Raw genomic sequence first — 12,523 nt, forward strand, 5'->3', positions numbered from 1 at the left:
CCGCCCCTCCTGACCTTGGACATGGAGTAGCTCCTCTCAGCCCTCCTGTGCCTGCGCAGGCACTGCTCCTTGGACGTGGGGTAGCTCCTCTCGGCCGCCACCCCTGACCTCAGACATGGGGTAGGTCCTCTCGGCCGTGCTTATGCGCTGTCACAACCTGGCACTCTTGGCCGCTGCCCCTGACCTCGGACATGTGGTAGCTTCTCTCACCGTGCTTGTGCTTCATCGCAGCCCCCTGCGCTTATCATGAACAGTATGAAAAGGCAAAATGATAGGATACTGAAAAAGAAACTCCCCAGGTCAGTAGGTGCCCAATATGCTACTGGAGATCACTGGAGAAATAACTCCAAGAAGAATGAAGGGATGGAGCCAAAGCAAAAACAATACCCAGTTGTGGATGTGATTGGTGATAGAAGCAAGGTCCGATGCTGTAAAGAGCAATATTGCATAGGAACTTGGAATCAGGTCCATGAATCAAGGCAAATTGGAAGTGGTCAAACAAGAGATGGCTAGAGTGAACGTCGACATTCTAGGAATCAGCGAACTAAAATGGACTGGAATGGGTGAATTTAACTCAGATGACCATTATATCTAGTACTGTAGGCAGGAAGCCCTTAGAAGAAATGGAGTAGCCATCATGGTCAACAAGAGTCCAAAATGGAGTACTTGGATGCAATCTCAAAAACAACAAAATGATCTCTGTTCGTTTGCAAGGCAAACCATTCAATATCACAGTAATCCAAGTCTATGCCCCAACCAGTAACACTGAAGAAGCTGAAGTTGAATGGTTCTATGAAGACCTACAAGACCTTTTAGAACTAACACCCAAAAAAGATGTCCTTTTCATTATAGGGGACTGGAATGCAGAAATAGGAAGTCAAGAAACACCTGGGATAACAGGCAAATTTGGCCTTGGAATACAGAATGAAGCAGGACAAACACAATAGAGTTTTGCCAAGAGAATGCACTGGTCATAGAAAGCACCCTCTTCCAACAACACAAGAGAAGACTCTACACATGGAAATCACCAGATGGTCAACACCGAAATCAGATTGATTATATTCTTTGCAGCCAAAGATGGAGAAGCTCTATACAGTCAGCAAAAACAAGATCGGGAGCTGACTATGGCTCAGACCATGAGCTCCTTATTGCCAAATTCAGACTTAAATTGAAGAAAGTAGGGAAAACCACTAGACCATTCAGGTATGACCTAAATCAAATCCCTTATGATTATACAGTAGAAGTTAGAAATAGATTTAAGGGACTAGATCTGATACCTAGAGTGCCTGATGAACTATGGACTGAGGTTCATGACATTGTACAGGAGACAGGGATCAAGACTATCCCCATGGAAAAGAAATGCAAAAAAGCAAAATGGCTGTCTGGAGAGGCCTTACAAATAGCTGTGAAAAGAAGAGAAGTGAAAAGCAGAGGAGAAAAGGAAAGATATAAGCATCTGAATGCAGAGTTCCAAAGAATAGCAAGAGGAGATAAGAAAGCCTTCCTCAGTGATCAATGCAAAGATAGAGAAAAACAACAGAATGGGAAAGACTAGAGATCTCTTCAAGAAAATTAGATATACCAAGGGAACATTTCATGCAAAGATGGGCTCGATAAAGGACAGAAATGGTATGGACCTAACAGAAGCAGAAGATATTAAGAACAGATGGCAAGAATACACAGAAGAACTGTACAAAAAAGATCTTCATGACCAAGATAATCATGATGGTGTGATCACTCAACTAGAGCAGACATCCTGGAATGTGAAGTCAAGTGGGCCTTAGAAAGCATCACTACGAACAAAGCTAGTGGAGGTGATGGAATTCCAGTTGAGCTATTCCAAATCCTGAAAGATGATGCTGTGAAAGTGCTGCATTCAATATGCCAGCATATTTGGAAAACTCAGCAGTGGCCACAGGACTGATACAGGTCAGTTTTCATTCCAATCCCAAAGAAAGGCAATGCCAAAGAATGCTCAAACTACCACACAATTGCACTCATCTCACACGCTAGAAAAGTAATGCTCAAAATTCTCCAAGCCAGGCTTCAGCAATACGTGAACCGTGAACTTCCTGATGTTCAAGCTGGTTTTAGAAAAGGCAGAGGAACCAGAAATCAAATTGCCAACATCCTCTGGATCATCGAAAAAGCAAGAGAGTTCCAGAAAAACATCTATTTCTGCTTTATTGACTGTGCCAAAGCCTTTGACTGTGTGAATCACAATGAACTGTGGAAAATTCTGAAAGAGATGGGAACACCAGACCACCTGACCTGCCTCTTGAGAAACCTATATGCAGGTCAGGAAGCAACAGTTAGAACTGGACATGGAACAACAGACTGGTTCCAAACAGGAAAAGGGGTACGTCAATGCTGTATATTGTCACCCTGCTTATTTAACTTATATGCGAAATGCTGGACTGGAAGAAGCACAAGCTGGAATCAAGATTGCCGGGAGAAATATCAATCACCTCAGATATGCAGATGACACCACCCTTATGGCAGAAAGTGAAGAGGAACTAAAAAGCCTCTTGATGAAACTGAAAAGAGGAGAGTGAAAAAGTTGGCTTAAAGCTCAGCATTCAGAAAACGAAGATCATGGCATCTGGTCCCATCACTTCATGGGAAATAGATGGGGAAAGAGTGGAAACAGTGTCAGACTTTATTTTTGGGGGCTCCAAAATCATGGCAGATAGTGATTGCAGCCTGAAATTAAAAGGTGCTTACTCCTTGGAAGAAAAGTTATGATCAACCTAGATATTATATTGAAAAGCAGAGACATTACTTGCCAACAAAGGTCCATCTAGTCAAGGCTATGGTTTTTCCAGTGGTCATGTATGGATGTGAGAGTTGGACTGTGAAGAAGGCTGAGTGCCAAAGAACTGTGGTGTTGGAGAAGACTCTTGAGAGTCCCTTGGACTGCAAGGAGATCCAACCAGTCCATTCTAAAGGAGATCAGTCCCGGGTGTTCTTTGGAAGGAATGATGCTAAAGCTGAAACTCCAGTACTTTGGCCACCTTATGCGAAGAGTTGACTCATTAGAAAAGACTCTGATGCTGGGAGGGATTGGGGGCAGGAGGAGTAGGGGACAACAGAGGATGAGATGGCTGGATGGCATCACCGACTCGATGGACATGAGTTTGAGTGAACTCCGGGAGATGGTGATGGACAGGGAGGCCTGGCGTGCTGTGATTCATGGGGTCGCAAAGAGTGGGACACAACTGCGTGACTGAACTGAACTGAATAAATTCTTCAGAGAATTGAAGAGGAGGAAATTGTCCCAGTCATTCCATGATGCCAGTGTTACTATGATGCAAACCAAAGACATTATGAAAAAAAAAGAAAATTACAGACCAATATCCCTCATAAACCTAGATGGAAAAATTCTGACAATGTTAAAACATAGAATCCAACCATTTATTAAGATTATCTACAAATTAGAAGAATGTATTTGCAAATTACATGTCTCATGAAGGATTTGTATCCATATTATATGTAAATGTCTTTCAAAACTCACTAAGAACAAATAACCCAATAAAAACTTGTACAAAAAGTTTTAACAGGCGCAGCCAAGGAAGATGGTGAAAAGCACATGAAAAAACACTCAGCATAATTAGTTGCAAGGAAAATGCAAATTAAAATCCAAATGTTGTACACATCATTAGAATGTCTAAAATCTTAAAAGACCAACTATATCAAGTAGTGACAAGGATATAGTTACATTTGTCTTACCCACTGCTAGTGTAAATTTAAAATAGTACAAGTAATTTGGAAAACATGTTGATTGTTTTTTAAAAGCGTAAACATATATCCACCAGATAGTCTAGCCACACCACTTGGAGGTCTTTCATTCCAAGAGGAATCATCATATGTTCATACAAAGATTTGTATACAAATGTTAATAGCGACTCTATTTAGAATAGCCAAAACTGATATAATCCAAATGTCCATCAAGAAGTGAATGAATAAATAGATTGGGGCATGTCCATGTGGGACTTCCCAGGTGGCACAGTGGTAAAGAATCCACCTGCCAATGTGGGAAATGCAAGATATGCCAGCTCGAACCCTGGGTCGGGAAGAACCCCTAGAGTGGGAGATGGCAACCAACTCCAGTATTCTTGCCTGGAAAAAATTCCATGGACAGAGGAGCCTGGCAGGCTACAGGCCATGGGGTCACAAAGAGTTGGACATGACTGAGCAACTGAACACACACACTTATCTATGTAAATAAAAAAGAGATCACATTTTGATACACACACAACATGGATAAATGTCAAAATAATTACACTGAATGAAAGAAGCCAAACAAGAAAAAAAGAGTACTACATACTGGATGATTCTATTATATAAAAGTCCATAAAATACAGACTAAAAGTGTTGGAAACCAGAGTAGTGCTTATGTGGAGATACAGAAGGACAAGGAGTGGAAGGGAGGGTATGAAAAGAAATGATGGGTATGTTCTCTACCTCAATTGTTTGACGGTTTCATGGGTGTATAAATATCAAAGCTTATCAAATTGTAAAATTTAAATATGGTAAGTTTACTTATACCTCACTAAAACTGTTGCAAAGTGTAAGAAAGTAGAAAAAAAAGAACATTGCCCATCACTCTTCCTAGTCCCTCCGAATTTCCACAGCTCGGACTTAAGTTTTTTTCCATGTTGTCTGGCCCTTCTTTTTTCTCTCACCTCATTTCATTAATTTTCTTATGCACAGCAAGTCAACTCTCTCTCCTTCCTTTACCCGCTTGCCTCCTTTGCATATCCAAGATCAGCTGTAAAATGTTGGTTGTTAGATTCTCACCAGACCATGTTCCTGTAGAAAGGAATTCATACCTTAAGACTCTGGGGAAAGCTTGCTCCCTTGCTTGCTTGCTTTGTCTAGCTCGATCTCGTATTATGAATCAGCCGTGTTATCCTGATGGCTCAGGATCATCACTGTCAATATTGACATCTACGGAAACCTGTTTCATCCTTATCCAAATAGATTTGGATTGCTGAGATTTTAAAATTCTCCAAGTTGGTTTTCTTTCCTCATTGTCAGTTTGTCAGTTGGCACTTTGGCTGCTTTCATGTGCTTATTTAGAGAATCCTCATTCTTCTTTCTTTGTAATTTCCTTTCTCTAATCTGTTTTGATTCAGGAAATCTGTAACCAGGAGTAAGAATGGCATATAAATTTGGAACAAGTATAGAAGCTGAGTGGGTAATAGAGCCTTATTTTTTTGAGTAAGGTACATTGGATTTGTGCCATTGATATTGACACTCTTACCTTTTTTTCAAAATAAATAACACTTCAATGACGTTACTGTATCTAATTCCCCACAGACACCATAGGACCAAGCATTTCTGTATTCTCAGTTGAAGAAAGTGTCCATTTCCCACAGCATAATTTGTCAGAGTTGTCAGGCAGCTCTTTTTGCAAAGGCTAGATATAAATGCACAGATTCTTTTTATTTATGTAGATGTTTCCAATATGTCCTTTTGTAGATATCATAGTATTATTTAATCAATCTGTTTTATAAGCAATAGATTATTTAAGTGAAAGCTGTTGGAATAACACCTTAAAGTAAATTTTACCACAACAGTAGCAATCTGTAATCTTTCCTAGTTTAATGTTCAAATAGTATGATAAAAAATGCTGTTAAAGCACTGGAAATGTAGTTGAATAGTATTATGTCTAGGCTAACCTGAGTTCAGATTTATAACTTCAACAGTAAGTATTTAGTATTCTCTAGGTTTTCTTACACTCTGAAATACTCTTCCAATGTAGAATTCACAAGATCTAAACTTGTAAGATCCCATTTGATTTATCTTTTGGTATGTAATGATTCTTGAAGTGCAAACATTATTAAAATGGATAACTAAACATTTATTTTAAGCAATCCTTTTCCCATATCACTCTATTATCTTTGTGTTACCTCTCTTAGTTCAAGCCTCAACAAATCCATCTTTGCTAGGAGATGATTGTGGCTCAGAGACTGTCATTTAGAAGGTTTTATTTTGCCCTAAGACTTGGAGATGCCTTCAGAAAAGGATCACTGTTCTTCCTCATTTCAATACCTAAGGGACAGGAAATGCTTCCTCCACTTACCCCACAGCTTGAATAAAATGTGCCTAGGGATAAAGTCAAGGATGTGCTTAGTTCTTAATTTGCTTGACCATTTGACAGCACTTGATAATACTGACTAGTTACAACGTTGCAACACTGCCAGTCATCATACTCTGAGCCACTTCTGTAACTCTTGATTTCCATGATATCGTGCTCTCCTAGGTTCTCTTTGCCCTTTCTGGAATCTCAATCACCTTTCTTTCTGTACCTGCCTTTAAATAAATGTTGGGATTCCCAAGGGTTCTCTTCTAGACTTTCTTCTCATCTCCTCACTTTAATCACAAATATGTGCTGATAATGTATTATTCTGCATACGTAGTTCAGAATGCTTTCCTAAAGGTAAACAGTGTACCAACTGCCTGCAAGAAAGCTCTACTTCTTTGTTCTTTGACTTTAGAAATGTGACACTTCTTTTTCTGCCCACAGGCAGCAGGTCCTCAGGGTTCATTAAAGGAAGGTGCCAAAGGTTCTCTTCAGAAAAGCTTTGGGATTCTTAATGAAGCCAAGAAGTTAGCAAATGATGTAAAAGGTTAGTGCGATCTCTTTTTATTATTATTTTCAGTGCAATTGTAGCTGTAATTAGTAGGACATTTTATCAGATTATTGGAAAAATGTAATTGTTGTGCCATGGTTTATGATTATTTTTACTATCTAATCAGTTTTACTGTATTTTGCCTTCACATGTCATTTTGTACTGAGCATTACTTCAGAATTTTTAAACCTAATTTCTGTAACATCGTTTCATCTGTATCTTAAGTATAGGAACTTTTAATTTTTAAAGTATGGTAAATTTTACAGAGCATCAAATGCCACCTTTTTTGACTTTAGAAATTATGGTCACAAATGAATGAATAAGGCAGATACAGTATAAATGTCTTTGTGCAGCTTTCGATTTTGTGGGCCACATGTCTCAAAAAGCTTTTGCCTCTTAAATACATTTTTGTGTATTTTATTCCTAATTCAAAGATCAAAGTGCACAAAATATGTGTCTTGATATCGTATGGGTTTTGCATTAAAAATTCAATACAGCCCACATTCTAGATAAGTTATTATATTTATTATTTCATTCAAATATCTCCTGTTCTCATGTAATTGCCTCCTATTTCTGTCTTTGGTCTCATTCCTTCCCCTTTGCTGGCTTGCATCCAGCTCCCCACCCTTACTGACATATTCATGTTCTCTGAAAACTTGCTGCCATTTCAAACCTCCACATTCTGCAGTGTTCATTCTTCTCTTTGGAACTCCTCATCATCCCTTTTTTCCAACCAACTACCTTCTACCAGGCCCTCAAGATTTAGTCCAAATGTATCATCTCCAGGAGGCCTGGCACCCCATCTGAATTACATGCCTCCTCTCTGTGCACCCCGTTCTCATAGACTTGTCAAATCATCAGAGCCATGGACTTAGCATCCATGTTCTAGAGGACAGTAGCAGGATCTTCTTTTTAGCTTTGTATTTTGGTGTATAGTATCACAGTGACTATCTCAATTCAGGAAATAAGCATATTTTTAAAATAAAGGAATAATGTTGGTCTTTACTAACTTTAGAAAGAAAAGAGATTTTTATCATTTATATTTGCCAGTGCTCTCAATGAATAGTCTTTTATTTCCAATAGAGGCTGGTATGGAATTACATGGTTTGTCTCCATTATAGATAGTACTCTGACAGTAAATGCTTTGGGATTGTGTATCATAAGTAAAATATGACCCCTTATATGTATAATCCTATGCAGGAAACTGTATTTGTTACAACCTGAAAAATAGCTGTAGAGTCAATCCGGTTTTCCTAATTTGGCAAGTTGGGTTATCTCATTACTTGGTCATCACGCCTTTCTCTCCAGTGCGCTTGCCCAGAGCTGACATCAGGGTGAGGTGAGAAAGGTTCAGCCACACAAGTGCCGAGTTAGATTCTGTTCCTATTTAAAATTTTTAATATTTTGCTCATATTGATCTTTTTTGAATTAAATGTGATTTAAAAAAAATACTGCATGAAAATGTTTTATCTTGAACACTGAGTTTTGGGGGGCCCCTTTGAATTTCACACCTGAGGTGAATGCCTGAGTCTCCTCACCCTGCTCCCAGCCCTGTCCTTGACTCTGTTTCCCCACAAACATTGGTGTTATGAAAATGAAAAAAGAGTCTCATGTTTTAAGAGTTTTTTCTCCAAGGGAAAAAGAAATCTAAGGACAGGTATGGTAGCCAGGGTTAGGTGACAGAAAGGTTCATTAGTTTAAATGCCCTTTTTTGTACTTCAGGTAGTACATTATTTAAAGTAATGAAAACCCACAAACTACTCAAGTAATAATTCCTCCAGAAATCCAAGCCAAGGCTCTGACGGAGATGGGAATGTTTTCCTGCTACATTATGACATTCCCCTGATTTGTGGCCAATTACACACGTTATAAAACGGCTCTTAATCAGGGAAATGCCATATATTACCACCAGGAACTGCTGAAATAGGCCCTACAGAGCAAAATACTTGACAGAAGCTATTAAAATAGAGATTTAGTCATTTCTCTCTCTATGGTGCCTGGAGTTAGAAGGAATAAAAATGGTGAGGCAGTATACCCTCCATATTTCTAATGTGTTACTTGGTTCTAGTCAGTACAATACAGTTAGTCCATGAGCTTTAGTCATGAATAACTTAGAGCTGCTCCCTGCCATCCTTATGCTGTCCTTGCCTTCAGAGAACCAGAACTTGCCAGCAGCAGTTTGTTTTGCCTTTTAAGTTTTGAGTATACATTTATTAAAAGGAAATTTGCCCTTCTGCACATTTGCCATTTGAGACCAGTCTGTATCAAATTGATTGAATGTCCCTGGAGATAAAAATTGTTTTGTTGATGGATATGGGGCTTGATACAAATTGATGACCAAAAAAGCTAGAAGATAAATTGATGCCACTGGGTGAATTAATACTACTTTGCAGATTGACAAAGGATTTTGTCAAAAAAAAAAAAAAATAGCCAGGTGAGGCTCTCATGAAATGTGTACAGGGCAAGGATTGAAGTTGAGGATGATATATTAGAAGTGTGGAAATACTAAAATTCTACAATTATATACCTTATCTTATATAGAGTAACTTTTAAATTTTATTTGCCTCTTCATTTAACCCTACTTTTCAACTTTCCTCAAATAAGTGAAATTATTTAATTACTTAGGAACAAATAGATAACATCTCTATAAAATGAATGACATGCACATTGAATAAAAAGATCTATTCTCAAGCCCAAGGATATGGAATCAATGAACTCTATGACATATGATGTTGTCCAAAACACAGAACAGCGCCAGAATTACCCCCAAAATTAATTTTAATCAAATTAATCCATATTTTCCTTCTGTACCATGAGCTTCCAGATGCTGAGTCATTAAGACCAGACAAGTGTATCAAAATGGCTTTGCGATCATGAATACAACACACTTGCAATTACTAACCTGTTAAGAGTCTGTGTTGTTATTTCAGATTAGATACAAACAGAATAAACAGGAATATTGTAGTGATATTAAACTGAAGTATGATTTAGGAATTAAAATTTGCAGGACACTAATCTTCTCAGTCTGCTGGCTTTCTGAATAAAGTAGCTATTCCTCTCTCCCAATAATAAATAAATAAAAGTATTTTTATATTATTAAAAATAGACTCCTGTTGGAAATTCCCTGGTGGTCCAGTGGTAAGGACTCCATACTTTCATTGCCAAGGGTGGGGATTCAATACCTGATCAGGCCACCAAACCCACAAGCCACATAGGACGCCAAAATATTATACATATATATATAGTGGTTTAGTCACTAAGTCGTATACAACTCTTGCAACCCATGGACTGTAGCCCTTCAGGCTCTTCTGACCATTAGATTCTCCAGGCAAGAATACTAGAGTGGACTGCCATTTCCTTCTCCAAGGGATCTTCCCAACCTAGGGATCGAACCCGGGTCTTCTGCACTGCAGACAGATTCTTTACTGACTGAGCTACCAGAGAAGTCCCAGTATGTATGTGTGTGTATATATATATGTATATAATATATATTTGGAGAAAGAAATGGCAACCCAATCCAGTAGTCTTACCTGGAGAATCCCATGGACAAAGGAGCCTGGCGGGCTACAGTTCATGGGGTCGCAAAGAGTCGGACATGACTGAGTGACTCACACACACACACACATAATATATAGTATAATATTTATATTATATTATATGTATTTTTTGCATAATTTGCATACTACCATTTGCCAGAATCCCAAAAGTAGGCAAGTGGAAGACAAACAAACCATTCCATTGACAAAAAATAATTTTGGATTAAATGGATAAAGCCAACCCTGGATCCCCTAGCCTATTGTAGCCCGAGAACAAGCTAATATTTTCCTGTATGAATTGCTGATTCCTCATGCAGAGTTTTAGTTCCTCCTTTGGTGTGTGAACAGAGAAAATTGAGAAATTAAAATAGAGTTGGACTCGGATTCAGAGTTTAAATGAGAAGTGGCAAAATAAGGGCCAAACACGAAAGGACAGAATCTGTTAGAACCAGAGAGTACTTGTCTCACTTAAAGGTATTTAAATTACATTTTTTTTAGAATACCTTGCTGGCCAAAACAGAAGGAGCCTGTAAACCCATACTCAGGCTTTGGAGCTTGTCCTAGAGGAACCACATGGAGTTTTTGATGTCTGGTTATTTTGGTTTCTCATTCAACTGGCTGAAGAGAGGACTGTCCTCTATCCTGATATCTTAAGACTTTGGAGATGATAGTGAAAGCGAAGTCACTCAGTGGTGTCTGACTCTTTGCAACCCCATGGACTGTAGTCAACCAGATTCCTCCGTCCATGGGATTTTCGAGGCAAGAGTACTGGAGTGGGCTGCCATTTCCTTCCCCAGGGGATCTTCCTGACCCAGGGACTGAACCCAGGTCTTCCACATTTCAGGCAGACACTTTAAGGTCTGAGGCACCAGGGAAGCCCGGTAGACATGTTGCCAGACAAATCCCCCTTCTCTCCTCTCCTCAGGCTTCAGCTATAATCTGGTAGTGGGAGGAAGAACATGTTCAGTTGCAGCAAATGGTTATTGAGGGCCTAGCAAGCACTGTGCCCAAGGCAAACAAGAATTGATTTGGCACTTTTTAATCAGGACAAAGTTTCCCAGTAACATGCCTTCCTATAAACACAGGCCCTATTTACTGATCTTAGAGGTTCCCTTGCATGGTACATGTAAGGGATATGTCTGGGCAAAAGAGGAAATCAGAGATAAGACACATCCCAAACTTGTGACAGCAACTGAGAAAAGGTAAGCATAGGAAAAATGTAATGGAAGAGGGGTAGGTGTGCCCCAGTGTGGAAAGACTGGGTGGAGCAACCTCATCAAATCAATTGAAAGGAGGCCAGCAACAAGAATGGGATTCTGGATTTCACCCAACTTTCTTCCTTACTTAGCTGCTCTTCCTTCAGTATGAGTGTTGGGATCCTGCACTCAATGGTGGGGTTGACTTGAGGCCAGGTTCATGTAAGTAGATGAAAAATTACAGTAAAGTGACTTGAGATAAATTTTACCTCTTATGTTCTTAAAACATTCAAAGGCAAAAACATTATATAATAAAATTAATAAATTGTATAGAGTAATCAAGGGCTTCCCAGGTGGCTCAGTGGTAAAGACTCCAACTGCCAATGCAGGAGACATAGGAGACGCAGGTTTGATCCCTGGGTCAGGAAGGAAATGGCAACCCACTCCAATAGTCTTGCCTGGGAAATTCTATGAACAGAGGACCCTGGTGGGCTACAGTCCATGCAGTCACAAAGAGTTGAACATGACTAAGTGACTGAGCTCGCATCCATAGAGTAATCACATATTATAAAATGTGGTAAAGTTGACCATTTTTGTATGTAAGTGAAAGTGTTAGTTGCTCAGTCATGTCCAACTCTGCAACCCATGGACTGTACCCCACCAGGCTCCTCTGTCCATGGGACTATCTAGACAAGAATACTGGAGTGGGTAGCCATTCCTTTCTCCAGGGGAATCTTCTTGACCCAGATATCGAACCCAGGTCTCCTGCATTGCAGGCATATTCTTTACCATCTGATTCTGCAACATAATCATTTAAGTCAAAGAAATTCTGTTTGAATACACTGCATACATATAGTAGCGCCAGCACTTTAACTAGCCCAAGTTAATGTGGTTCCAAAGATGATGTTTTTAAGCACTGCTGGATAAAAACACTGGCTTTTTGCCATGGTGTAGAGGTGACACATTACCATTCACGGCCCTAACAAATGTTTGATAAATGAGTGAATGGATGAGCATTGCAGGAATCTCTCATTACCAGAAAGGTCAAAATCAAGGTTTTCACCTCATACAGATCCCTTACCTCTTCCAAACTCTCTGCTTCAGAACTGTGGATAAAGCACTGCATAAGTTAACCTGCTCTCTAATTCAGAAG

The 12,523-nt window shown here is 39.3% G+C and overlaps 1 protein-coding gene across 1 annotated transcript in view; it reads left to right on the forward strand.

Annotated features, from left to right (window-relative positions):
• LAMA2 (laminin subunit alpha 2) overlaps window positions 1-12,523 on the forward strand; it is a 699,730-nt gene that overhangs the window by 588,173 nt on the left and 99,034 nt on the right. Inside the window, exon 41 of the mRNA XM_002690220.6 lies at window positions 6,533-6,635. Within this exon, the coding sequence (XP_002690266.2) occupies window positions 6,533-6,635 (103 nt within the window). The remainder of the gene's footprint in view (window positions 1-6,532; window positions 6,636-12,523) is intronic.

This window comes from Bos taurus, chromosome 9, assembly GCF_002263795.3.
Source record: "Bos taurus isolate L1 Dominette 01449 registration number 42190680 breed Hereford chromosome 9, ARS-UCD2.0, whole genome shotgun sequence".
Lineage (NCBI taxonomy): Eukaryota > Metazoa > Chordata > Mammalia > Artiodactyla > Bovidae > Bos > Bos taurus.